Genomic DNA, 27,677 nt, shown 5'->3' on the forward strand with positions numbered 1-27,677 from the left:
GCTATGGGAGTCTCTGCAAATAGACAATTTGATGTTATATTTTTCTAACATACTTTCCACCTCACATGGTAGGGTACTGGCAAATTTAATGCCTTATTCTCAAAGTTGTTGAAGGGAGGTTTCAATAACTTCTTGTATTCAGAGGCCTTATCTGTATCATGTACTTCATCCTAGGTTGCTGTATCAGTGAGATGGGCGGCAGACTTATTTATCAACACTTTTATGAAAATTGATAAATTGTGCTCTGCTGAAAATACATGAATATGGTTTGGTTATTTATGTTAGCCTTCAATGTTGTTAGTTGTTGTTCATTTGCTTCCATTTCCAAATACCTAAACTATTAAGGAAATAGTTATTGTTTTCTAGGGAATATGCATTTTCTTTGATTTTTCACCGTACTGTACATTCAAGGAACAAATAATAGAAGAATTTGTGCAGTTGCAACTTTAAAGTAATATTTAGAAAATATCTAAACTTTGTTAGGATTATTTAAACATAATTTATTTATGAAAATACTGCCTTTTTATAGATGGCAAATACTGCTACATGCAATAGAATTTTTTCTGAAAACTAAAATTTTGGTTCAACTGTTCAAATATCCTGCACATGGAATAATGGCATTACACAGGAATCATCCTGAGCTGTACATGTAGAATCATAATAATCTACATCAACTGTCCGACTAGTGAACCCAAAATAAGGAAACACTCTTGGGAGCTTTGAATTCCCAAAAGTAACACTTTATTGGATACACCATTTTGGTACTGAAGAATCAAAACCAGTTCTGGTTTTCCCCGCACAAATGCTTGCTTAGATAAACAACAAGTTCCCTTTCTCCTCACCCCTGGGTGATCACATTGTCCAATTATGAGATATCCTTTTGTTATGGGAACAGTCCATCTCTTTCTCAAGCACCTGCAATGGTAACCTTGATGGTTGCCAAGCTCTCACAGTCCGTGCACACATTTTCAGCATTCTCTTTCCCTCTTCCCTCCCTCCAGTTCATTGGCAAGTTGAAAAATGTTAAGGTTTGAAAGAACCAAAGCGGTTCAATCTTGGCAGAGGTTTTCATTTAGTGGAAATGAATGATCATATGTTCAGTTTTCTATTCTCATGTTGGGGAATATGTGGACTGTGGAATATAAGAGATTGATCCACATTTGGTTTAGTTAATGAGAAATGCAATAGGTGACATTAAAGATTATCAGATAATATGATATACTATTTTCTGGAAATATTATTTGTTCCTTTTGATAAAGATAATACTTACTATGGAATAAGCTTTTTTCCCTTTTGGTAACTGTTAGGGTTGAAATGACAAAACATTAAAAATCACTGATAAAGTATAAAAATGGTTTTACCTTGAAAATTACATGCAGGATGAAGAACATTTAAAGTCTTGACTTATTGGCATACATGATATATCCCATATATATGACTATATAAAAATGACTATATCTTTAGAACCAAGTTGCTACCTAAATTATACTAGCTAATTTAGCCAAGCTGTTAAAACAACATAAGTGAGAATGCTATTGCTAGCATTCTCACTTAACTAAAAATCAACAATTTATGGCATGTGTTATCAATTAAGATACTTAATTAGATGATTCAATCTATATATATATAAGCAAAATACCACTCATGCATCTTCACAAAATCTCCAGAACTGTAAAGCCTGCAAATTTGAAATTTGGCATTTATGTTCCTCTGTGCTTCTAGGTGCTCACTAAGAAAGGATTTTTTGAAATGACCATCAGAGCATTAGTATTTCGTATATTATTATTAACATGTTCTGATGTAAGGAGTTCTACTCCGCCTCCCCACCTGAAAAGAAGTCTGTTCCAAATGCCAAACACAAGCAGAGGAGAGGAGTTTCAGTTTCACAGCACCAAGCAGCTTTAGTACAGAACAGTTGAGCCAAGCCACACTCAGGCTCCTTGCTGTCTCCTTCTTGCTCACACAGCAAATACTCTTTCAGTTTCTCAACTCTCTCACACACTAACAGGACACTAGCCAAATGAATACTGATGGATACTGGTAGAATTCCCCCCCTTATTTTGCTCCCCCAAAACTAAGCCCGGCCACATAGTTTCGTAGTGAAGCATGGGTATCGAGCTGGTATTGTATATAACATCTCTACAAGTAAAAGCCAGTTTGCTGTAGAGGTTAATGCATCAGACTAGATACAAACACAGAGATCATGACTGGGACAGTCATGTTCAGCTCTTGGAAGGAGGCAAACAATTTCTAAAAAGCCTTGCCAAGAAAACTACAGATAGTCGGATAGTCTCCAAGAATCAGACATGATTGAATGGAAGTGGAAAATAGGAATAAAACTATGTAATCCAATTTTTCTAAAATATCTTTTGCTGTTAGCTCTAACATTGATCTTCTGAAATGTTCCCAAAAGGATGATATGGTTAGTTTTTAATTCATAGCTTTATATAACAAATATATAAGAAATTGATTGCTTATCCCTGCGGAATGCTAGTACATTATATTAATCTTTAAGAATACAGAATATGTGTTAAATGTTAATGAATTAATGTGGTGTTTCAAGTTAAGAGCACAACATGATGTTTAGCATTTAGAAAACGAAAATAAAGATTATCAAAATGAAGTTCCATCCTTTTGGTGCATCAATTTCCATCGTTTCGGTGCATCACTGTCTATCGATATCCCAATTTAATATAGAGGCAAAGTAATTTGCTGGCAAAAAAACCCCTATGTATTTCAATCGTATCATAATTTATTTGTAACATCTTATAGTTTTATAAACATAATATATATTTAAATATTTATTAACTATCAGATTAAAATCCATATATAAAAGCAAAATAAATGTGAATACTGATTAAAAATATTATGTATTTTTAAAAATAATACTTTTGATAGCCTTGTATTATTGATGAACTAAATATATGCCAAGTCTGTTGATTTTTCCCTATGTTGCAATATGTGACAGTATGTTCTTGTTTAGTGATAGTTTCATTGATGTAGATTGCATCAACTCTGAGTTACAAATATTCTCCTTTTATTGAGATTGAATCCTAGATAATATTTTATATTCTGTAACAAATATTAAGTTTGTTACTCATTAAATATACTTGAAATGTACTTGGTAGCAAGAATGAATAGTTGGCCCCAGGACAAAGTATTCATGATATCAGCAATGATTTTATGTAACCCAAAATGTAGGTGTCTATAGGCAAAAAAAGAGGGATGATAATGATAATGAATCAAAATCTCCTGAAATGTTATGCAGCAGGATGAATGTTTTATTATTTATCATGAGTGATAGCAAAGATTTCAGGAGTAAAGTTAGTAAGATTATGTGAAATTTGATGATATCTTAAGATTTTAGTCAGCTTTCATTTTATTTCTGGGTATCCTGTCAACTGAAAAGATTGCTGTTCTTTCTATTATACATTTTATAATTAATACATCTTTGGATTCAAATTGTTTTTAACCTATTAGTCATCTGTTTCACTTGAGTACAATATTAACTTCAAATTATTCTTCTGAGTCAATGGATAGCTCCTTGAATAATTTCATATTTATGAAGTGAATTTGGGCAAAAGATGAATTTTTCATGAATAGTAAGTTTATACACAGACGCACACATCTACATGCATAAACCATAAAATAGTTAAACGCTTGACTATTTAACTATTCAGTTAAATGTTAGCTGAAATACCAAGAGATTTTTAAATCTACTATTGTAATGGGTTTGCTGCAAGCCTAGTTAGGATTCAGAATAAACTAACTTCTCTTAGAAAAGTTATTCAAACGAAAAATAAGATCTATGTCAAACAACAGTAGTGTATCATATTGCAGTCTCAAATATATCAGCATTTAGAGAGTATCATTACCATACCAATATTATACAAACGACATTGTCATGGCATGTATTGTATTCACCTAAATGTTTCTATAATATTTAAAATGTTTTCATAGTCTGCTATTAATAGTTTGAACATCTAAGAAATACTATTTTCATGGCTATTGATATTTTCTACATAAAAATATTCTATATGCTATAAAATATATTGATCGGCTTCAGATGGTTTACTGCATTTTCCAGTTTATTCTGTTTTCATTTATACTTGATATTATTATTTTTTTGTTTGCTAGTTTTACTACCTCTTAAAATTGTTAATAGAAGTAAGGATCAAGGTAGTTGTCATTGTCACTTTCTCTGGAATCATGATCATGACTTTCATCTTCTTCATGAAAATCTTCTGCTTCTTCATATTCTTCTGGAGTCAGAAATCTTCGGAACACAGGTGTTTTCAGCTGTGTTTGCTGATCTTTGCTAATTTTTTGTTCTCCATAATAAATGGTCCGCACTTGTGGAAAGCAGAAGAATGCATAGGTGCTGATAGGAGCTGTAAGCTTGTTTTGGTCTACTCGTATGTACGTTAAATGTTTGAAGTTCAGTGGATCAATAGCAGGACACATTAAAGTAACATTCATGACTGTAAAAAGACAAAAACAATGTTCATTAAAGTAAATAGGTTCCTTTAAGATATTCCAAAGTACTCTTTTCCTATTATGAGAGCAAAACCAATAACCTGAATTCTTCTATCATTGTTGACTTTACTTAAGCTGAAATTTATTTTTTTCAGTCTCCACCACTCTGTTAATGTAGGTTCCTCAATCATTGAAATGGGACAAAAAACCAGCATCAAATAAGATCTTAACTGAGAGTTTGGGAAATTGTGGCCATCTTTTTTTCTATAACAAATCCTACGTAAGGATTTGGCATGTATGTGTATCTTTTAAGCAAAAGACTAATTGCAACATAGGGAAAAAATTGGATCGTATCTCCTAATTGTTTTCTTCCTATATCTAAAATTCCATATCTTGCTACCTAATTTAGTACCACATGAATTTTAGCATAAGAATCTTTGAAAAGGTAATTCACTTATACATATATTACAGTGTAATTAAATATACTTCAAGTAAAAGTAAATGTTTAAAAAACTAGATTTATAAAAGCAATTAAACTGACCTTCTAGTTCATTATCTTCTAAGTATAAATGTTGTAGGGTTCTTGGAATATAGAAAAGGTGTTTCAATTTGTTATGCCCAAGATTAAGTTCCAGAAGATTAGAAAACATAAAAGCATTATAAGGAATTTCTTCAAGATTATTGTGTGACATTCTTAAAGCAGTAAGATTTGGAAGTTTGTGGAAGTAATTATCTGGAATGGAAGAAACTGAATTATTTTCAAGTGAAAGATACATCACTGAAGGTGGTAGATCTGGAAGCATAGACTGTAGCTTGTTGTTACAAAGGTTAATCTGCATTAAGTTTCTCATATTTGAAAAGTCTATTCCTTTGAGCTGGGAATCCTCAAGATAATTATTACAGAGGTCAAGCATTGTTAAATGTGTCAGCCCTTCCAAGGCTTTACTGTGTGACTTGGAAATTTGATTGAAACCCAGGATCAGCCTTTCTAAGCTTCCAGGTAATGGGAATGGAATTTCTTCCAACTGATTATATTCTAAATGAAGTTGAATGAGGTTTGCAAGTTTGACGAATACACCATTGTCAATCTTATGAGACTTGATTTTGTTGTGGCTGAGATTAATGTCTTTCAAAGCTGTAGCATTAACAAAGGATTCCAGAGGCACAGCTTCAATCTCATTATGTTGCAAATAAAGTTGCTGGATGTGAGCTGGAATCTTTGGTATTGTCAGAAGCTTGCGATGATCACAGTACATAGTTGTTGGGAATGTAGGTGAACAGAAGCATTCTTTGGCACACTCAACATGTACGTTGGAGTATGGGATGTTATATTCTACATGAGGAACTTGATGAAAAATAGATGGATATTCACTATCCATCTCATGTTCGTATACATCCTCAAAATCATCACTCTCATATTGACCAAATACTGACATTTCAAAGAGAAGAAAAAGAGTTAACACTTGGCTTGGTTTTACCACATTCATTTTCTTCATGTGTATCCTGCAGAAAGAAGAAAACAAGATTAAATATGTTAATATTAAAAAGTTGATAACAAAGGAAATATTGGTATTGTACAGTTAACAGAACAATGTTTTCTTTGTTTTGTCTAGGACAGGGGTAGTCAACCTTTTTATACCTACCACCCACTTTTGTATCTGTTAGTAGTAAAATGTTCTCTAACTGCCCGCCGGTTCCACAATAATGGTGATTTATAAATTGGGGGATTTACTGCCCACCATGAAAGCTGGAACGCCCACTAGTGGGCGGTAGGGACCAGGTTGACTACCACTGGGCTAGGAGCTAACATTTTTATATATTTAAGGTTTAAAATTATCCTCAGCTTGGAATTAAAATTCTTTTTCTGTTTGCACTAAGCTTGAATGAGTACAACATTCAATAGACGTAGCTAAGCAATGTAGCATTAAAAAAATTTGTTGGTGCTTAGTGGCATGTAAAGGATAAGGCATATACATTTAACTTATTTTAAGACTCTATATACATTTTCCCATTGTCTATTTTGATCTGTTCCTACAGTTAAAATTATCCAATATGAGTGTTCAACATAAATTCTTATTTTTCATATTATAAACATTGGTGTTACTGTTAGCTTACTTACTGATTAATATGGTTCCATTGGAATTTCCCTGTTATGAAAAAATGGCTGAAGTTTTAAGGTATAATATGGCAATCCTCTGGCTTCAAAGAAAAACACTGTTGTGCAGTTCATCTCTGAACCTGGTGGTGGCTCTGCAGCCCAGTCTTAAAGCCCAGTCTCTAGACATCATGTCAGCCCTCCCAGGTAAGCCAGACAAGAACTAATTCTACTTTTTTTTAATAGGGGTACATTAACAGAACTTTACAGATCTAACACTAGAAAAATCCTGCTATCACTTTTAACCATTTGATCAATTGGGGTAAGTCCTCCCTAACTGTAATCTAATTTGCTTCCCTTATCCTTTATAGAGAGCCAATTGGGCATCACAGACATCATCAAGCATCTCCTGTGTGGATCAAATGATTTCCAAGATGTCTTAGAATGTTTATAAAGCATTTGGGTCTAGAGATTTGTAGATCTCAGCAGGAATGAAATTATATCCGGCACTGTTGCTTTACTTAAGTTCATCTTCAAGATCGCATTCTTGAATTCATTGGTAAAGGGGGCGGGGGCATGTCTAAGGCATCCAAGACTGGTAGCTGAGCAATTTTCTGTAAGACATCAGCATCAACTATGGAAACCCTACTGAGTAAGTTAGAAAAGTTTATTGTTTTAACAATAGTTAAGATTTATAAAAGTACTTCTTGTCAGGCTATCATATAATCTGGAAAAAAAATCTGGCTGATGGGAGTAAAGGTTTACAGTATTTTGTATCTCAGTAGATATCTAGTAGACATCTGGATTTTTGTAGATCTAATTTTTTTGTGTTTACCTGATATATGGAAAATCCTAGGTAAATCAGGAAGTTGATTGGATGTACTTTTCTTCTAATATATGGGTTAAAAGATCTTATGTAAGATTACCTTCCCACCAAAGTGGTCCCTATTTTTCTACTTGCATTTTTTACATCTTTTCGAACTCCTAGGTTGGCAGAATCTGGGACAAATAACAGGAGCTCACTCTGTTACGTGGTGCTAGGGATTTGAACCGCCAAACTGCCGACCTTTCTGATCGATAAGTTCAGTGTCTCAGTGTTTAAATTGACAATAAGAACTCTCAAATCAATGGAACGTGTTACATCATGAAATGGTTTCTTCCCTTTTATTAGGGATTTTCAAACACAGGCCAGATACGAATGAAGGCAAATGTACGTGTCCCAGGATAAAGTTGCAGAAGAAGCCAATCTGGGTCAGTCACAGGGATCAGAGCTTTTGGACTAGAGCTGGAGCCCATTCTCAGGGAACTTCTCTGTAGCAGAGTGTGTGCTTTGGGCTATTCTGTGTGGGGGTATTTTTATTGTGCCTGGTTGGTGTGACTTTTTCATTATTGATTGGGGTGTTTATAGCTGGCTATTCACTTTTTAGCTCTTTAGTAATATATGTTTTAATAAAAAAAAATAGTAATTTAAATAAGCATAAGAATGAGAAGACTTATACAATTAATTGGAAAGCCTAGATATCGTTCTTTAGATTCAGAAGTAAGAGAAATTGGCTATATTTTCTTTAACTGTCCTTCCATTTAAAATAAGTTATTATCATCCTGTAAAATAAATTGAAAGGAGCTACCGTACTGCAGCATAATTGCCACAGTAAAAATATTATTATTAGTCTCTGAAACAGAGTAAAAAAAAATAGTTAATTGATTCCAGTAAATTTGGGAAGAGAGAATGCATAATGATGGCCAAAACAGCAACCATAGTTAAAGGACTAAATATTATACAACGGTTGCATTCCATAAATGTCAAGTCAAGTTGAAATTTTGCATATATGATATTGAGCAATTAACCAATATCAAATAGCATAAATTCTTGCTATATGTAAAGTTATATGTAAAGTTTGTTGCCTGACAACGTTAGTATTAGATGATAAATCAACACAAGAAACATGGAGAAATAATCTAAACAAGTAATAATTTATGCTTAATTCAGGTTAGTAAATAGATTTATTTTGTATTCAAGCAAATGCCCAAATTAAAAAAAACAAGAGCAAAAGTTTCTAAGCAGAATATAAATTAGGAATTGGTTGATATAAAAATATCTTCACTTATAAGCATTCACTTCTATTGAATAAATTCTATTCCATGAAATTGTTGCTAAATAAAGTATACTCTTTCATATGTGTAAATCAGAACAGTCTCTAAGCCTTCTGTTATAAAAGTTTAAAATACATATTTTATGTCTCCTGAGATAGGAAATATTTTTCCTGACACAATTTTCCTTTTCTTCCTACCTTTCTTTGTTTGTTGAATTCATTTTAATCACATAATTAAGAAAATTAAATGTTTATTTGCACCATAGCTTATCTAAAGCAAGGAGCATACTGTTTTTCATCAGCTTTAGCTGCTAAAAATTCTATTCAACCACACACTTCTAGCGTCCCAATCAGTTTCCTCTTGCTATCAGCTTTGACTATGTCTAAAATAATTTTTCATTCTGGTTTGCTATCTGCTGCTTTTGAACTGAACTGATTTTCAAAAAATGAAATGCCTACCAAAAGAACCAGAAAAGTACAACATTGGTTTAAGAATATGAACCATTAGATCTGAGTATAAACCACCAAATGAAGTTGTTGACTGTTAAATAATAGGCTAATAGCTTTCAATAGTTATCCTTATAACTCAAGCAGAATCTTGTATTAGATGCGTGAATCAACATATGCTGCTCTGTTCCTGTAAACTTTACCTTCTGAAATATATTCCTGTTCTCTCCAAAGTCTGTTATGGAAGCAGCTGAGCAATAGGCAGCCTTTCTGGAATAATGGCTTAAGAGAACTGGAAAAATAGCAGCATCATAGTGCTACAATGGAGCAGCTAGGCAGCAGATTCAGATCTACATTAGTGCTGGCACAGGAGAAGATAGGATTCCATTAAAGCTAACTCTTAGGAAATTCGCAGCGTTGTTTTCTTCTACTATTGCCCAATAATCTGTTTTCTACCAAACCTATGCAAAGTAATCTTGTCTTATCTTAAGAAGTCTTCATACATTGCTATTAATTCATGCATAAATTAGACAAATGTATGTTTATTATGAGGTATGTCTTTTTAAAAGCTATCTGTTATTAAAAGTAACACTGTATAACAATAGTAGATAAATTGGATTTGAAATGTAGTACTCGAAGGCACATTACCACAGAATTAGTAGAAGTTTTAAAAACAAATTATTTCCTACCTGAAGATAATTTGGTAGTTTTCTGCCAAAGAATATACCAGAGATTGTATATGATGATGCCCTCAAGGTATAAGTGTTATCTTGTCGATATAAGCATTTTACCAAGTATAATTTGCTGCAAAAGATTCTGGAGAATGAAGTATTCCTTGTTGTACAGAATAGATTATACAAGTAAGGATGTAATTTTACTCTGGTGAAATTATGTGGCTTAACTCTCTTTCTCTAATTTTTGGTTTGAGGTGTGGTAGGAATTTCCTTCACTTGAGGGGATGGCTAAAGATTATTTTTAGCACTGACCATCAAACTATGCTTGTTTCCTTGTCAGTACCAGTTCTTATGTTCATTTGTTACTCAATGAAAATCCAAGGAAAATACATTAGTATTCAATCTTTTACAAAGGCATTTAATGTTAGTATTTTAAAATGGGTAAATATTGTTTAGTTTTATAGTTGTTATAAAGCATGATTTTTTTTCTATTTCATATCAGTTCTAACAGAACTGAGTCCTGAGTGTATGAGCTTATTTTGTGAAAACACAAATAACAGCTGACATAATCAAATATATTGACTGTAATTCTGTGTACACTTTTCAGACACTAAGTAAAACTTATTTTAAGGATAGCTCTATGAAGAATGCATTGCAATAATGCAACTGAGTAACTAAAGCCACAGTAATTGTGAATACAGCCTTCTGTTCGAGGAGGTGGCATAACTTATATAATTTTATTGAAATTATCATAATAGAACATACAAATGAAAATAAAGATAATAGGGAAATGGAAGAAGAAAAGGGGGAAGAAGAACTGTGGAGTCAAGGAAAAAATAAAAAAGTATCTTTTCTTTAATTAAAACAGTTAATTTGGCCATCTCAATTTTTCTATACATTCTTCCATTATGGGATTATTATATCTTACCATTTTTGTGCATACATATTTTTTGCTGCAATAAGCATATATAGTAACAAAATTCTAGACTTTTTTTCAAATTCCTTGTCTATCGGGGTGTGGCATAACTGACATACCAGTACACATATGATACAAAGACTTTTGAATAGTAATATCAAGATGAAACCAGAACTCTTTTTATTGGGACTAATGAATAGTTACTTAAGGAGACTGATTTTATATATGATAACTGCAGCAAGATTATTATTTGCACAAAGGTGGAGAAATGCTGAAATATCCACAATGGAAAGAGTGGATTGTGAAGATGGTAGAACTAGCTGGTCAGGGAACACAGCAATAAGTACTTTTATAAGAACCTCTTCTATGAATGAAAAATGGAAAAACAGTGAAATTCAGATTTCTGAATTTGTTGATTGAAAAAAAAGTAGAATAAGGGACTGAAAGGATTATTGTTGTACTAAGGAAGGAGGAGGGGTAATAAGTATTTTTGCAGCCACTGTTAAGTAAGACAGAAATTGCTTCATTAGAAGGAACTTATTTCTTTATATAACTAGCATAGCTTCTCTAAAAGCAATGTTTTGTATTTGCCAAATGTACCCAGAATTTTCTTATAGTTGCATCAACTGTGATGCAAACAAAGCTAAGACACATGCATCAACACTTACCTCACTGAACACTCTGTCAATATTGGAGAGAAACAAACTCAAATATATCAAAACATATACAAAAACTCCCCAATAATTACCATTCTGGCTTGTACTCTGTATTAATTACAGTTCACATTGGAAAATTTTTGTATACCACAGCAGAATCTTGGCGGTTTTAACTTTGAGAGGACAGTCTGATACAGCTAGAATTCATTAATGGGCTAGCCACTTGGGAAAGCGCCTCTGGATGACACTGAGCAGATGGAATGGTGTTGTTGAAGAGCAACAAAATCTACATTACTGCAGTATCTTCACATGGAGCCTGTGAAGGCTATATTCCAAAAATTGGGAGAAGAGGTTCATGGGAAAAGTTGAAAGTAAAAGTTATTAATTTTAAATTCAAATTTAGTTATATATTCTCCCATGTATTTTAAAAAATTATCTTTATGTCTCATTGCATTATAGTTTATCAGCAATTTTCAAAGCAGCTTTGGGGTCCACACATAAAACTTTGCGCTCTTTAATTGCTACAATGTATTATATGTTTGATGCCTCTGAAAAGAAACCAAGAAATTAAAGACTATTAACCACTAAGGCATTTAAATAGGAATGGGACCTATGGTTATATTATCCTATATTTTAAACTTATCTCAAGTCATATATCCCCTCCTGCAAGTGAAGAAGATCCACTAAAACGATCAGTTCTCAGTGATTTTTAAATGTTTCAAGGAGCCAATACTAGTCATGCTGCTGTACCTATTTCAAGGCATAGAATGGAAAAACACAGTCATTAATAGAAACTTGCTGCTTGTACTTGATGAATCCTTTCTGAGTTTGTCTCTACCTCCCTTAATATTGTAGCCATTTCCAATTAGATCTTTTAGGTCCATGTTGAAGATTAATATGTCCATCAAGCCCTTCTTCCTATGAATTTCATGGAAAAATTTTGCTCCTTTCAACTCATCTTTGTACTGTCTATATTTTCTGCCAATTATTTAATTCATTGTAATCTTTTGTGATACTATGATGGATTTTGTTTCAATTTTAATTCAAGTGAATGCATTGCATATGAACATAGTATAACAATAAATAAATATTGTTTGGTCATGGCTGACTTACTGGACAGTAAACCAACCATGAGCAAACAATATATGTTTTGACATATAATGAATAAATGTTTTGACATATAAAGACCTTTGTGGTTTATGGTTCAGAGTCCCTATATATTCTATATGGACCATGATGAAATTCCTATCAGAGGCCTTTTTCCAAGGTCATGCCCAGATAGTTTTTCTATTTATGAAATGCCTTATCCAGACTCTACTTTCATACCTTTTCCATTCTTGACCATCCCTAATTATGTATTCAGATCCTTTAATAAACTGTATGTTTTTTCTATATGTTTTTAAAATAATATAACAGCTTTAGTGCAGTTTAATCTGGTTTGTTATAAGCTTAATATATGCCACATTTTAAAATTTTGCAAATTTTATTTAGCTTCAGCTCCATGTAATTAATTATTGCTTTTAAGTGTTGATTTTGTGTAGAATAATTGCATATATATTCTGTGTATAATGACTAGTAAGTGTTGGATACAAATGGAGTACATAAAAGACAGCAACCAAAGGAGAGGAGCTACTGTGTTTATGCCTTCAGTTACCTTCTTTGTTTCATAATTCAATCAGGTCACTATCACTACCATAATTATTTCAATAAATAATTAGTTTTTTCTCCTAGTAGTTTGTCCAGAATAGTGATAAAAATAATTGGTTGAGCTTCATGAGAAATATACCTGCTGTACAAATATGGTGTGCTTTCTAAGCATACTATCGTGTTTCTCAGAAAATAAGGCCGGGCCTTATTTTCTTTTGATCCCGAAAAAACGGCTAGGCTGTCTTTTCAGGGGTGACTTAATTCCCCCGCCTTGCCTAGAGCGCGCTGTGGGCAGCTATGCCTCACCACCAGCTGCTGCTAATGGTTGATTATGGCAGAGAGCGGAGGGCTCCCTACCCTTGCCAACTGCCTTTACTGCAGACCCGGGTATGATTCTGGCTGCAGGCCGGGTCAGCGGGCAGGCAGCAGGGCCGTGGATGTCAGCCTTGGTGAGGCACTTTACATCGCGAGAACTTCGGTGCCTGCCACTGCTGCTTCCTCCGGCGTCATTGCTTTCCCTTCTATCTGTGCCCCTGCCGCGTTTGGAGTGTTCTGCATTCCTCCACCAGCAATGTTTCAGCCGCTTCTCGGGCAGGGGAGCCATCTCCGTAGCTTCCACAGTTCCCACCGGCACCTCTCTCACCAGTGCTGTCTCCAACAACAGCAGCAGCAGTGGTGGGACAGACCCCACTGCCAACAAGAACCGCCTGCCCTCTCACAGGGGCATCGCTTTGGTTGACGGAGGCTGTGTCAACAACGTCTTTCGGGCTTTGATGGGTGGAAGTGGCAGTGGAAGGGTGATGCCATCGTTTCTATCCCCCCACGTCTTGCTTTTCTTCCACCCCAGAGCTTCGGGTCATGGTCTCATACCCTGTAGGGTTGGGTGCTCTCCTCTTGTTCCAGCCCCCCGAACCTTTTCCCCCTCTAAGTTTTCTTTACTCTCATTCCCTCCATAAGATTTTCTTTTTAGGAGTAGTTTGTCGTGTACCACTGACTCAAAGGCTTTACAGAAGTCTATGTAGATTGCCTCTATTGTTTTGCCCTGATCGAGTTGTGTAGTCCATATGTTTTTTCAGTGTAAGAGTTGCAGATTACAGGATAGTTTTTTCCTAAAACCAAATTGTTTATTAGAGAGTAGGTTTCTTGTTTCTAAGTGGAGGATGATGGATTGGTTAATAATTGATTCCATTACTTTACATGTGACGCAGCATAAAGAGATTGGTCTGTAATTTTCAACTAGGCTGGGGTCTCCCTTTTTGAAGATGGGGATGACCGTGGCTTGTGACCATAGTTTTGACAAGGAGCTGGTCCTGAAAGATTTTTCAAAGATTATGCTTAGAGGTTCGGCTATGGCAGTGGGTAGCTTTTTTAAGAAGTAGGCACATATTCCATCCGGTCCAATAGATAGAGATGGTTTTAGATTGCATAGTGCTTTTTCAACATTGTCTTCTGTAAAATCGATATGTATTAGATCATTGTAGTTGTCTGTGGTTCGACTAGGAAATACTGGGCATGATCCATTGCTGTTTACAAATACTGAGCCAAAGAATGTGTTAAAGAGGTTGGCTTTAATAGTGTCGTTGTTGCAGTCCTTACCATAAGGTCCTTTTAGGGGTGGGATGGATCTTGAGTCTTTTAGTTTGTTGTTTACAAAATTGTAGAAAGTACAGGTGGAATTGGTGTGCAGAAGGTTTTCTTTTTATTTAATGTGATAATTGGTGCATTCAGTTTTTATCTGGTGGCATTAATTTTTGTATCGACTTTTGAAGTTGGCAACGGGACCAGATTTGTTTTTCAGCCAAAGTGATTTCTTTTTGGATTGAAGCTTCCTTATTGTTATGGGTAATTTGTTTTTTTCTAGTTTGGGGAGTTGTTAATGGTACATATAGTTTGATGACTCTTTTGACTTCAAGTAAAAATATCTTGTAATGGTCTTCTGCGGTATTGCATCCAGAGAATAGAAATTGCCAATCAAGGGTGAGAGATCGTTGTTTATAAGATCATGGTTGCCTTTTTTAAAGTTATAATTTGGGATTCCGTCGTGATGATTTTTGTGTGGACATATGTTGAGACAAAAGTCAATCATGTTGTAGTCACTGTTGGAAAAGGGTTCTTTAATTTATGTTCCATAAATTGAATTCAAACTATTGCAGAAGATGAGATTGAGGCAGTTGTTAAGTCTCGTGTTGTTGGTTACTATTTGTTGTAGTCCCAGATTTGTTACTGCATTGTATAAGGTTGCATGTCTGGGTTCAGTTGTACATTTGTTAAGGGTCCAGTTAATATTAGGTAAATTGAAGTCACCAAGAAAGGTACGACTGTGTGGGCAGGATGCTGCCCATGTTAGTAGTATATTTAGCTTGTTTGCATGTTCAATGTCATAATCAGGGGCTCTGTAACATAATAAGAACCTAAATGTGATATTTAAGGAAAGTTCACAGACAATGGTCTCAGGAATAGCAAGCTCCTGGGTAACTTGGATGTTTTTTAGATGTGGGGACTTTTTATAGAAGATAGAAACACCACCTCCTCTACAGATTTCACAATCTGATAGGAAAACATGATAGTCTCTTACTGTGGTAATGAAGTCAGGGAGAGATGCGTTGAGCCATGTTTCACAGACAAGTATAATGTCGAATTTAGCCATATTTAGTAGGAGGAGAAATTCAGGTATTTTATTTACAAGGCTTCGTGCATTGAGTAGCTTGCATTTATGGCCAGTTGTGGTTGGAATAGAGGTAGTTAGGGGTGTGCGTGCCTGGTTTTGAGTGATGTTCCTAGTTAATTAACCTCTTAGTTAATTAAATACACTTTCAAAGTTTGTTGCTTTAAGAGAAAGAAGCACGTAGATAGTCTTGCACTGGCAATTCAAACAGTTTATATTTTTACTATGTAGATTCAGATTTGTATTGAGCATTTGCTCCTGGATTCAATATACTTCTGCTTCTATCACAGGAAATAAAATTGCTTCCAATCTTCACAGGAGTTCAGTTATAACAAAACTAAGTTACTGTCCTTTTAAAGAGAATGAGCAATTTGGGGAAGAGGGAAGGAGGGCGGCGGGGGAGGGGAAGCAGTCTGCTTCACACCCTGGCTGCAAATGTCTGAAGACCGACTCACAGCTCCTGGTGCTCACTGCCGTGCCAAGATGGGATGAATCTCACCATCTCACTGCCTTACCTTCTAGTAAGGATGGGTCGAGTCGCAGATTGTTGAGCGCTTTTGAATAGAGTGCTTTTGAATTTAGCGCTTACCGAGAAATGAGCTCTTTTCTGGCATGCTGGTCAATGATGGGAGGAATCGGAAATCTCTGAGTACTTTTGAATTGAGCGTTTACTGAGGAATGGAGCTCTTTTCAGGTTTGCTGGCAAGTCTTAGGCTTTAGGCTTTCTACCTCATCAGCTGGACCCGCAGGGATTTGAGGGCTTGTCGCCTGGCACTACCCGTGCCGGCTGGAGCTCCTCACACTGCTGCTACTGCTGACGCCATCTTAAAAACATTCTCAAGGTGTAACTCAGTTATGTCGAGATTCATCTAATGTCCAAATCTTTGCATAGCTGACTTCATAGTGTGAAAGTATAGTGATCTTCATCTCATAATGATGGAGCAAAGGGTAAGACACCAGCACGAAGCTGGGGTCCAGGCAAGGAGTTTAAATTTAAAGGAGTTCCATTTAAAGGAGTGCTAAGGGTGAATGAATGAATGAACCTTCCAATCCAAACATAAGAGAAAGGGAATCATCCTACAGATCCTTAGCACTCCCTTAAATGCTTAAACTCCCCCAAAGCCCAAAAGATGTTCTCGATGCAGCCACTGTTGACCAAAGCGATGCCCCTGCGGGAGGGGGCAGCAGGGTCTGTCCCGCCGCTGCTGCCGCTGTTGTTGGAGAAGGCGCTGGCGAGAGAGATGCCGGCGGGAACTGTGGAAGCTACTGAGGCGGCTCCACTGCCTGAGAAGCGTCTGAAACACTGCTGGTGGAGGAATGCGCAGCACTCCAAACGTGGCAGTGGCACAGGAAGCAACAGCGTCGGGCACTGAAGGTCTCATGATGTAAAGTTCCCCACCGAGGCTGACATCCATGCCACCACTGCTCACCCGCTGACCCAGCCTGCAGCCAACAACCCGGGTCTTCAGCAAAGGCACTTGGCAAGGGTAGGGAGCCCTCCACGCTCTGCCATGATTAGCCGTTAGGAGCGGCTGGTGGTGAGGCGTGACTGCCCACAGGGCGCTCCTAATGGCAAGTTTCCCCTGCCCTACCCCCCATTTGGCATGTTTTAAAATAGACCTAAATTTGGGAGGAGGGGCTTAATTTCACCTTATGCCTAGAAAACATGCTGGGACTTCCTATTGGGGGGGCGTATTGTTGGAGAATCATCTTTTAGGAAGAGAAGGAACAGGCAGATTATAATGTAAGGGTATTCATAAAAACATTTATTTGTTTGAAGAATGGAACAAAACAACCCCACAAACCAAATACACAGATGAAATATTTCAAGTTACCTACATTTGAAATAAAACTTGAAATATTTCAGATGTTCAGGTCATAGGAAACTGCTACTGCTCACTTATTTTTAACCCCCATAACTTTGAAAGTAGATAGGACAATACTCTGCTTTGATTAATATGTATGAGTTGATTTCCCAAAAATCAGCCAGCATAGTTTTTACTATATTTATTAAAATATTAAAAATAATATTTTTATAAATTCTATAAAAATAATATAGAAATATTGTTTCCTGTTAGGAAACAATAGAAAGCCATTTCACCAAATTAAAAATTATGGTTGATCACACAGTCAGCCAGATATTAAAATTGGCTTTGGCGTGTTTATCTACCAATTAAGTCCTTCTTAAGGGCCTGGGATAGGCAGATGTTGCTTAATATTATTAATATTATTGTAAAAGGATGTAAGCTGTTCCAAGTAAAAATGCCTTTTGCAATTAGACTGATGGTGAGTTTGTCAGTAGCAATGGTGTTTAAGTGACTCATGCAGATATTTTGGGAATTGTACCAAAGCACCTATTATTATTGGTGCTATCTTTGCTTTTTTGTCATAGTCGTTCTATTATCTTTTGCCACAGTCATTATTATTATTATTATTATTATTATTATTATTATTTAGACTGGGCTTGGCTTTTTGTCCACCTGTTGAGCTCTTCCCAAGAACTTGGGAGAGACAGATGTTATTGTTGATGGTGTTGACACTATTGCTGCAGGATGGTGTTCAAGAAATACTATCTAGTAGGTGTGGATGCAAGCAATGTGAGTTTTTTGTAATTGATAGATGGAATGCACAGATTTTCTAAATGCTATCCAAGATTTTTGGTATAGTACCCCATGTGCTAGTAACTTTGGAGATCACCACAACTGGTTTATGCCATAATCTTTCAACTTCAGTTTTCAGATCTTGTTACTTCTCCAGCTTTCTGTTTTCTATTCTACTATCTCCTGATATTACCACGTGGCTTATCCATTTTTCTTCTTTCCAATCACAATTAAATTTGTGTTATAAGCCAAGATTTTTTCAGTGTGCATTTGAAAATCCCACAATATTTTAACCTGCTAGTTAATGATTCCACTCACAAACACCTGACTTTCAGTTGCAAGCCATACAAAAATAATGTGTTCTTTCCTAATTATTTTGTTTACACGTAGTAACAGTTACTGGCTGCAGGTATAAGCAAATATTTCAAAGCCTGCACAGAATACACATATAAAAGTCACGGATGTCAAACTCTCAACCTGCAGACCAGGTGCGTCATGTACTGACCATACCCACACCCAGTTTAGTGAAGGGGGGGGAAGTCCCTATATGTCACGTGATGCCACCGTGAGGATATGAGTTTGACATCCTTGATTTAAGTGAAAGGTTTTAAAAGTAGCTTTTGAGACAGATTGGCAATTATGCCACTGCAAGCAGTCGCCTTCTATCTACCATTTGCTTAATTATTTCTTTCTTCTACTTCTACTCGAATCTAAACCAGAAGCAGTAGGGAAATGAGTTATACTGAACTTCTAGGCTGGAAAGAGTTTTGGGGGGGAAATCCAGTCATGTTGCAAAACAAGACCAGTTGCACTGTCTCAGACAGTTAGAATTCTGAAAACAATGCCTTCCAAAGAGCCAAGTTTTATTTCATGCCTAAAACAGTCATAATGAATGGTTTGAACTCGGAATATTTCCAAAGCAAACCATTTAGCATCTCCTTCAATATGAGCAGAATGGGATATAAAAGGCAAGCAAACAGCCACAAAAGGAGAGAATGTGAGACTTGGCAATAATTCAGCTCTGAATGATTTGTTGTTTGTTGATGAATATTTCTGGGATAATTTAGCCATGGGAGGCAAACATAAAGAACATTTGTGTGCATTCTTCTGTTAGGAGGGAAGATGAATGAGGTTAATATAAACTGGGCCCACAAGCTAACTGCAGAAAAAGCAGGGAGGTACCTTAACCGATTTAGTTTTGCATTTGTTACAATCTGAGCTGCTGTAGAGTGGCCTTCTTGGAGCCGTAATTTGTAGTAAGGCTGCAAAATAGAAAAACAATTTTTTTTCCTGGTTAGTTAAAGGAGCCAATTCTGTTATGACTCTTGGCATTCCTGCATATGGTGAAGAGTAAGAAAATGCAAAACAATAATTCAGCATGTTTGAGTAAAAGTGAATTGAAACATCAAGCATTTAATCACATTTTTATAAATTAAAGATTACAATCAGTGGCTTACTATTCTTTTTTTCTAAACAAAATAATTTGAAAAGTTTTTTAAAATTCACTAATTTTAAACAAATGCATTAAATTAAGCTAATTAACTTCATTTATTTTAATTGAACTAAACAACTTCCATGTTATAGGGCACTTGCACACCAGAACTAGACACAAGGACAGTTTTTCCCCCAAATGCCATCAGTCTGCTAAACAACTAATTCCCACAACACTGTCAACTTATTTACTGTATTACTATTATTTCTCTACTACTAGATTATAGTACCCCATGTGCTAGTAACTTTGGAGATCACCACAACTGGTTTATGCCATAATCTTTCAACTTCAGTTTTCAGATTTTGATACTTCTCCTTCTAACAGTACCCATATCTCTTCCTACTTCTAACAGTACCCATCTCTTCCCACTTCTGACTATAACCGTGTTGCTTGTATCTTTACAATTTATATTGTTTTATTTGTTTCCTAGTATGATTTGATTGCTTATTAGTAACCCATGACTATCACTAAGTGTTGTCTCTTATGATTCTTGATGAATGTATTTTTTCCTTTATGTACACTGAGAGCATGTGGACCAAAGACAAATTCCTTGTGAATCCAATCACACTTGGCCAATGAAGAATTCTATTCTATTCTGTTCTATGTTATATTCATGGAGAAAAAAATTAAAACCTCTGGATTATCCTATTTGAGAAAAACCAGCTGCATCAGGAACAAATGCTTTGTTTTGTATGTGTTCCCAATATTTCACAACTGCATTGCTATCAGTATAATTTTTTTTACGATGATTGAGATTCTTCATTAAGTATGCACCTTTTTCTTGAACTGTATTAATGGAGGCATCCCTTCTGTCCATGCTGGAAGTTTTTATCACTTTTATTTTTGAGAGAATTCTAATAAAGTTATTTTCCCCCTGAAATTAAGAAAACCAGAAAACCGGAACTTTTCTAGCAGAGTCCTATTCCTTACAGGAAGAAAAGAAAACAATAATTTGTTCCCACTATTCCTCTTGGCCACCGAGGATTCTGAACATTCCTTAGACATGGGATACACTCACAAATAAAAGTATAATACGGTTCTTCACAAGGACAGTGAATACAAAATTGGCTGGGGGTGAGGCAAACCAATATTTGTGACCTCATTTTTAATGCTGAACATTTCCAATACTAAATCAGAAGTTGTTACATTTACACACAAGCTCTATACGTGCGATTGAAGTGTTCTAAAACTTGCATTGTGTATTAATGTGTCATATAAGGTCTAGGGAATAGTAGCTTGTTCTTTGATGGCTCCTAGCAATTTTATAGTTAATAACTCTTAACTTACATCTGTACTAAAATATTCTCATTTTATAAACAAGCTACAGCAAGTATCTTTCCTGGCAGCATATGCTGTTGAGGTAGTTTTATGAAATAATTAGCCACCTAATTAATTTAATATCTGAACAAACTCATTAGCTACATTGGTTAACAATCTATTAATGTTTTCCCTTGTTTATATTTGCTAACTTTTTAAAATTCATTTAGCAACTGATTAAATTTATAAAGTAAGTGCTACAAGCTTTTTCCTAGATTGGTTGAGACACTGGAATGTGATACGTGGCATTTGGAGTTGAAGTCAGTTGTTCACTTATTGTAGAACTTTTCCATATGTTTCCTGTTAGTAGCTTTGTTCTCAGACCTCAAGTCTCTCCAGAAACAAATAAAAAACAGATTCAAACTGTACTGAATAGGAGTGAGTGCAAAAAGAGTTCTCTGTATATTTTCATTGAGTAACTTTAATGTTTTACAATGTGTATGTAATATAGATAGAAATACCGTAAGTATGAAAGTGCGTTCAGTAATTGTTCCTGAATTTGGCAGTAATTTTCTATAAAATTTTACTCAGACTTCAATTTAAATTTTGAATGAGAGTTGTTTAATATTTGCATAAATTACAAAAGCATGAACAAATAATAAAATAGCAAGTTTCACATGCAGTCAAATGTGAACATCACTCAGATCAGTTAAACTTATTTTCTGCTGAGGGAGTACTGGATTACATCTCTAGGCAGGCTAAATGGCTTGCAGTTATGACTTCGCAGCATCCTGCGGTTAGAAGATCATCATTTGCAATCTTCACTTCCAGTCTCCAACTAGCAGAGTCAATCCCAGGGAATCACCCAATAACAGCCATTGGAACTGCTAGAGCTGCTGTTGCAAGTTGACGCTGTCATGTGATATTGTGCTTTACAACAGCATTGCTTAGCAAATGAGTTGCCAGTCCCAATTACCATTCTTAAATGAGGACTACCCACATTGGTAGCAGATGATTTGGTATCACGCTACTTACGTGTGACCATCTAAGAGCCATACTTCTTTACATAACTGAAGTTTTGCTTCTTTAAAGAATAGAAATTGCTGTATTAAACTGTACAAACCCATAATAATTTCTTTGATCAGGAGCCCTTGCACATGGTCACTCATGCTTTGGTCACTTCCCGTTTGGATTATTGCAATGCATTCTACATAGGGCTGCCCTTCAAAACCATCCAGAAACTTCAACTGGTTCAAAATGCAGCAACACACACAGGAAAGGGGAGCCCTAGGTTGAGCAAGCTGTACTGATTTTCAGTTTCTTTCTGGGTGTAATTCAAAGTGATGGTTATTACCTTTAAAGCCATTTATGGCACAGGACCAGGTTATCTGTTGAACTGCCTTTCACTAAGGACATATATTAACCTGACCAGATCATGCTCCTAGCCTTGTCCCTTAAATATTGCCATCTGATGAAAGCTAGGAAGTGTTCCTTTTCTGTGGCAGTCCCTGTCCTATGTAATACTCTGTCCCCAGAAAGCAAATAATAAGAAATTGAATCAAAATTTAGGAAGATCTTGACCTGTTGGATCAAGGGACAGAATATTTATGTATTTATATTTATATAAATAAATTTATATTTTATTGTGCTTATGTTAACATATATTACAAGTCCATATATGATATGTCATCCGATAAATATATGAATGAATGAACGAATGAATGAATGAATGAATGGCAAAAACCAGCAACATAGATTTCAATAGGGCAAATAGCAATAGCACTTACACTTATATGCTGCTTTATAGTGCTTTACAGCCCTCTCTAAGTGGTTTACAGAGTCAGCATATTGCCCCCAGTACTTTGGGTCCTCATTTTACCCACCTTGGAAGGATGGAAGGCTAAGTCAACCTTGAGCCTGGCGGGAGGGATTTGAACTGCCAAATTCTAGGCAGCTGGCTGCAGCAGAAGTAACTTGCAGTACTGCATCCTAACCACTGCGCCACAGAGGCTCCTGTGCAGTATCCTATAGGAAAAATCAAGGGGGAGAGAATCATACTGCACAGCAGTGTATGCCAAAGGGATCTCTGGGTCTTCCTGGATTATAAGGTGAACACAAGTCAATGATGTGATGATATTTTAAAAAATACACAGGCCTATGTGAAATCAAAAAGTATAGTCAATGCATTTTAAGAAGAACTTTGATAAAATTGGGTATTACTATTAAATTAGTAAATAGAAATGTTGCATATATATAGCCTAGAAATGGGGGGTGGACTTTAAATAACTTTAAGGAGTGTCACATTGTTTTCTTATTTTAAATTTTCTTCCACACTAATTTTGTTCCCCTCAATTTAATTCCAATTTTAGTTTTTAAAGTTATGCTTAAAATAATCACAAAAAGCAGCCCTAGGTGCTGAATAAAGCCAGTAGAATGCTTAAAAGGTAAGAAAGAAAAGTGAAGTTTCTCACTGTTTGTTTTGAAAAGAGTATGCTTCACATGGGAAACCACTTTAGCACCATCATTGAAATTGATAGAAAATACTCAATTATTTTGAATGGTTAATTTTTAAGCACCTTGAAAAGGATGCAATAATTACAAGACATTAGAATGGATTTATCAAGTACAAATCTTTCCAGAGTAACTTTATCTATATTTTGATGGTTAACTTCCTTAACGGTATGATCAGTTCCACAATGGAACCAATTATTCAAAGATATGGTAAACTTTCTTTCAGTGCATGTATTCAAGTACACTGGAGACTAGATAGCACTCTGTGGGAGTGCTTTAATTTGAATTTCAGCAAGTAATTAGATCCAATAACCTATGTGGCTATTTCTATCTCCATTTCAACATTTGAGTTATGATAGAGAGACTTAAACAACAGCTGTGCAATGCCTACAAGTTTAATTCCTTAGAACAATTGCACAGGTCAAATATTTCAGGTATTTAGGTGGTCACACATCTTTAGCCCCAAATTTTTATTTAAAGTAACCATCTTTTATTTCCTTCTAGGATCATCTAATGTCCAGCCTTCAAAGTTATCTCATTATTATACACTGTGGCACCTCAGTGCTTATCATTAATTGGTTCCAGGAGGTATGATGAGTACCAAAAACAATAAGTACCAATTTTTCCCATGAGAAAAAATACAGTGTGTCACAAGGCAGCCAACACCGAGAAGTTCTAAGTTGTGCATTGAGTACCAGACTGACTGACAATAATTGGGGCAAAATTGGGACAAAATTTTCAAGTCAAAATGCATTGAGTACCAAATTCAATTAGTTTCAAAGCAGTTGAGTACCAAGATATCACTGTATGTGTAGACATTTTCCACAAGAAAGGATTATTTTAATTTAACTTAAAAGCCTTTCTTCAATTGACATCTATCTGAGCTCTTAATTCATTTAAAATTTTCTAAAATTAATGCTATAATTATCCCTTACTATATATTCCAGAGACTGTTCTTAAAAATTTTAAACACAATTTTGTTTCTAAATGTATTGAAGGGATCCCTTCATCTAGCAAATATAACCAGATTTGAGGTTCTGGAGGTTTTCAGTCTTTTAACAAGACAAAAAAACAAAAGAAAAATAAACCCCAAACTGATTAATCAAATCTTTATCAAGGTCAAAGACCAGTATATCCAAAATGACTAAAAAATTGAAGTTTAGTTGAGCCTTAAGTCCATAAAAGGCTACATTAGCAGCTCTGAGCTTGGTGGGATCCCGTGACACCCAGCTGTAAAGAGACTGTGAAAAGTCAGTTTTTGTCATCTACTTAAACACACATAAGAACAGCTACCTGGAGTATATATGGTGATCTCAATATCTTTACAAGTTCCAGGAAGTGTTTTTGGCAGTCTGGATCCACCATCTACCTGCCTTTTAGTCATAACATCTCCCATTATCTGCAAGACATCTGTCTGCCTACTGGAAGCTTCTCCAGAGTTCAAAAAAGTTTCTAATGAAATCTTAAAATATGGCAATAATTATGTTCCTACAGCAAAAACAAAAACAAAACACCAATGTATAATGCAAAAGGGAGAGATGATGTCTTTGGGAGCTGATCTGATGGATTACAGTGAAATGGCAGTTTCCCAGGAAGTAGGCAGTACATTCCAGAAAGGGTGAAGGGAAAAAGAGGCAGCATTGCCTGGATTTGGATGGAAGAGGAAGAAAGTTAGAATAACCATTCCCTAGAATTACCAGAGTATATTTGATAGAGTAATTAGGGTTTAGTCTGGTAAGATTCTGTCTATTGTGCGTAAGCAAATAAAGAACAGACACTGGTGAATAGTTCTACATTGTTTTTGGCCCTGGCCTGATAGATGTTCCTATTTTAGAAGCAATCCCAAGTTTCTGAAAATCGCACTCCATGTCCCATACTCAGCTTCAAATCCCCTTACTCAATAAATTGTCTTTTATTGGTATTTTTGCATTTTAAATTCTGTATTGATGTTTTATTGGTATGAGACCATAAATAAATTCAGTTCTAGAATATAATGAACAATCTTCCAATCTTCATTCTCTTGCATTTTTAAACATGTATATTTTTTAGCGCAGCAGAATCTCCAATTGTCAAGGCAATGACTAAGTGATATATCACTGGAGAATTATTGAATTACATAATTGCTTTTGAAAGAAAACATATTTTCACTGTTAAAAGAATTACGAATTCTGAAACTTTATTGAACATATATTTCTCTCCTAAAAATGTGATCTGAACAATTGAGGGCATGTTGTTTTCTAACGCAAATCTAATACATTAATGTCCTTATTTTGTGCCAAAACAAGAAAAACAACGCTATATTCAGAAAGCCTTGTTCCATACTAAATATATTTGAAAGTTAGAGCAAACTGCTGGCATCTAGTTACCTTCAGCCACTGTTATATAGAATCTAAGATACAAGATTATCAGAAGCATCTTCATATTAGCCAGGGTCAATACCTAGATCAGTGGTGGTAAACCTATGGCATGCGTGCCACAAGTAGCATGCAGAGGCCTCTCTGTGGGCACGCACTCCATTGCCCCAGCTCAGCTCCACTGTGCATGCTCACGTGCCTTCCTCTGGCCAACTGACCTTTGGGTCTCTCCGTGCATGTGTGCGGGGAGCATGCACGGGCATCGCACCTTGCATTTTGGATATAGCCATTCCCTAGAATCTACCTCAGTGCCCAAAAGGTTTGCCATCACTGACCTAGCTGTATTCTAAATATGTAAGTACGTTTTGAAATAACCCAATACATATTTCTTTCTCTCGGTGTGTAAGATGTATCTCCCATCTTACTGAAAGTTATCATCTACAGTCCATTCCTTACACTTTTTTAAAGGCTTTTGATATAACAGATTTATACTGCCATCCTTTGGTACCACTCAGTAACAAAAATAAAATAAAATGCAGATTAAAATGGTTTAAAATTCAAGGAAGAAGAAGTTGGTTGGATATCAGGATAAATTTCCTAATGATAAAGAGTTGTTCAACAATGAAACAGATTACTGAAGGAAATGGTGGAAGTGTTTAACCAGAAGCTGGATGCCCATCTGCATTGCAATGCAGATGGGCCTGTATGATTTTCAAGATTCCTTCTACTGATAACATTTTATGTTTCTGTGTTGGAATGTTTATTATTCTAGGACACATTCTAATGTTACTGATAACAGTGATACTTTGTTCATCCTATGAGTTTTCCTTGCCTTTGCTTTAACTTTAAAGAGATTATATATTGCATAAGAACAGTATAAAATGTCTTGACTTCCAAACGGTGCTTGATGTACACAGACAAATTATTTTCTATAGAAGAGGGATAGGAAACCAATAACTTTCTGTACCACATGTTGCTTGTTATCTCATAATCCTGCTTTGCTGATCTCACAGAATATTTCTGCAAATATAACAAAGTTTCTAGTTAAATTCTGTTTAACTAGAAATTGTGTAAATATAATAAATCACACTATCTAGTTAAACAGACTTTTTCTCATCCTTTACAGCTTGGATTAGTGCCTAATCTCTGGGCCATAACAGTGCATACCTCTTCCCAAAGTATTTTGACTCCCCCCCCCCCCGAACATCATTTTAATAATCAGTTTTCCATTTTTTAAAAAACCACCATGACAGCAGAAATAGATTTATTAAAATGAGCCCAACCACTCTGAATCACTTTTGAGGACTAAATGGTGATATTTCTGTTTATTGTCAATCAGTCCTGGAGCAATGATGTATCATTCAGTCTATGTATGAATCTATGTGCGCATATGTATGTGTGTGTACACGTATATGTGCAATTGTATTGAGATATTAGTTAAATATATGTTGATTTCTTTTAAAACTGTTGTAATGTAGTAAATATGTTCCTATAATTATTCTTCTGTTATGTAATGCTATTACATGAAATAACTCAATGCAGAAAAAGTACATTTACCTGACAGGAAGGAATTCACAAGATATACGGGGAAAAAGACTATCAGAATAGTATATGGAGTTTACCTTCTCTAAATCTCAGACACAGGGGAGATACAGATGTTACATTATGTCATGTCCCTGATAAAAGGTTGTACGTGCTTTTTTCCGTTTCTACACAGTATATATTCTATAGGCATTTGTGCTTACATTATTTTCCATGAGGCAATATGTGACCAGGCTCCCTTATTAGGAATCA

General features: G+C 35.5%; 2 protein-coding genes across 4 annotated transcripts in view; one reads left to right on the forward strand and one right to left on the reverse strand.

Moving 5' to 3' along the window:
• CENPP (centromere protein P) overlaps window positions 1–27,677 on the forward strand; it is a 147,581-nt gene that overhangs the window by 38,068 nt on the left and 81,836 nt on the right. The gene's annotated exons all lie outside the window — the stretch shown is intronic.
• On the reverse strand, window positions 3,020–10,041 carry OMD (osteomodulin). 2 transcript variants are annotated; one of them, XM_026724560.2, is made up of 3 exons: window positions 9,315–9,471; window positions 5,018–5,979; window positions 3,020–4,481 (listed from the first exon to the last, which is right to left on the reverse strand). In XM_026724560.2, exons 2-3 carry the CDS (start codon window positions 5,970–5,972, stop codon window positions 4,159–4,161), a joined length of 1,278 nt encoding a protein of 425 aa, XP_026580345.1. In that variant the 5' UTR covers window positions 5,973–5,979; window positions 9,315–9,471; the 3' UTR covers window positions 3,020–4,158. The 2 variants fall into 2 exon arrangements, with proteins under 2 accessions (XP_026580345.1, XP_026580338.1); XM_026724553.2 differs by lacking the exon at window positions 9,315–9,471 and adding an exon at window positions 9,801–10,041 and having other exon boundaries at window positions 3,267–4,481.

Source organism: Pseudonaja textilis, chromosome 2, assembly GCF_049901715.1.
Source record: "Pseudonaja textilis isolate UNSWEBS1 chromosome 2, rPseTex1.2, whole genome shotgun sequence".
In the NCBI taxonomy this organism is placed as follows: domain Eukaryota; kingdom Metazoa; phylum Chordata; class Lepidosauria; order Squamata; family Elapidae; genus Pseudonaja; species Pseudonaja textilis.

Bases quoted from the DNA above. Each gene is read 5' to 3' on its own strand.
- OMD (XM_026724560.2), bottom strand. From the start codon at position 5,972: ATGAAGAAAATGAATGTGGTAAAACCAAGCCAAGTGTTAACTCTTTTT. The intron at 4,482-5,017 runs GTCAGTTTAATT...GTCTTTTTACAG, and splicing joins AGAAGATAATGAACTAGAAG to TCATGAATGTTACTTTAATG.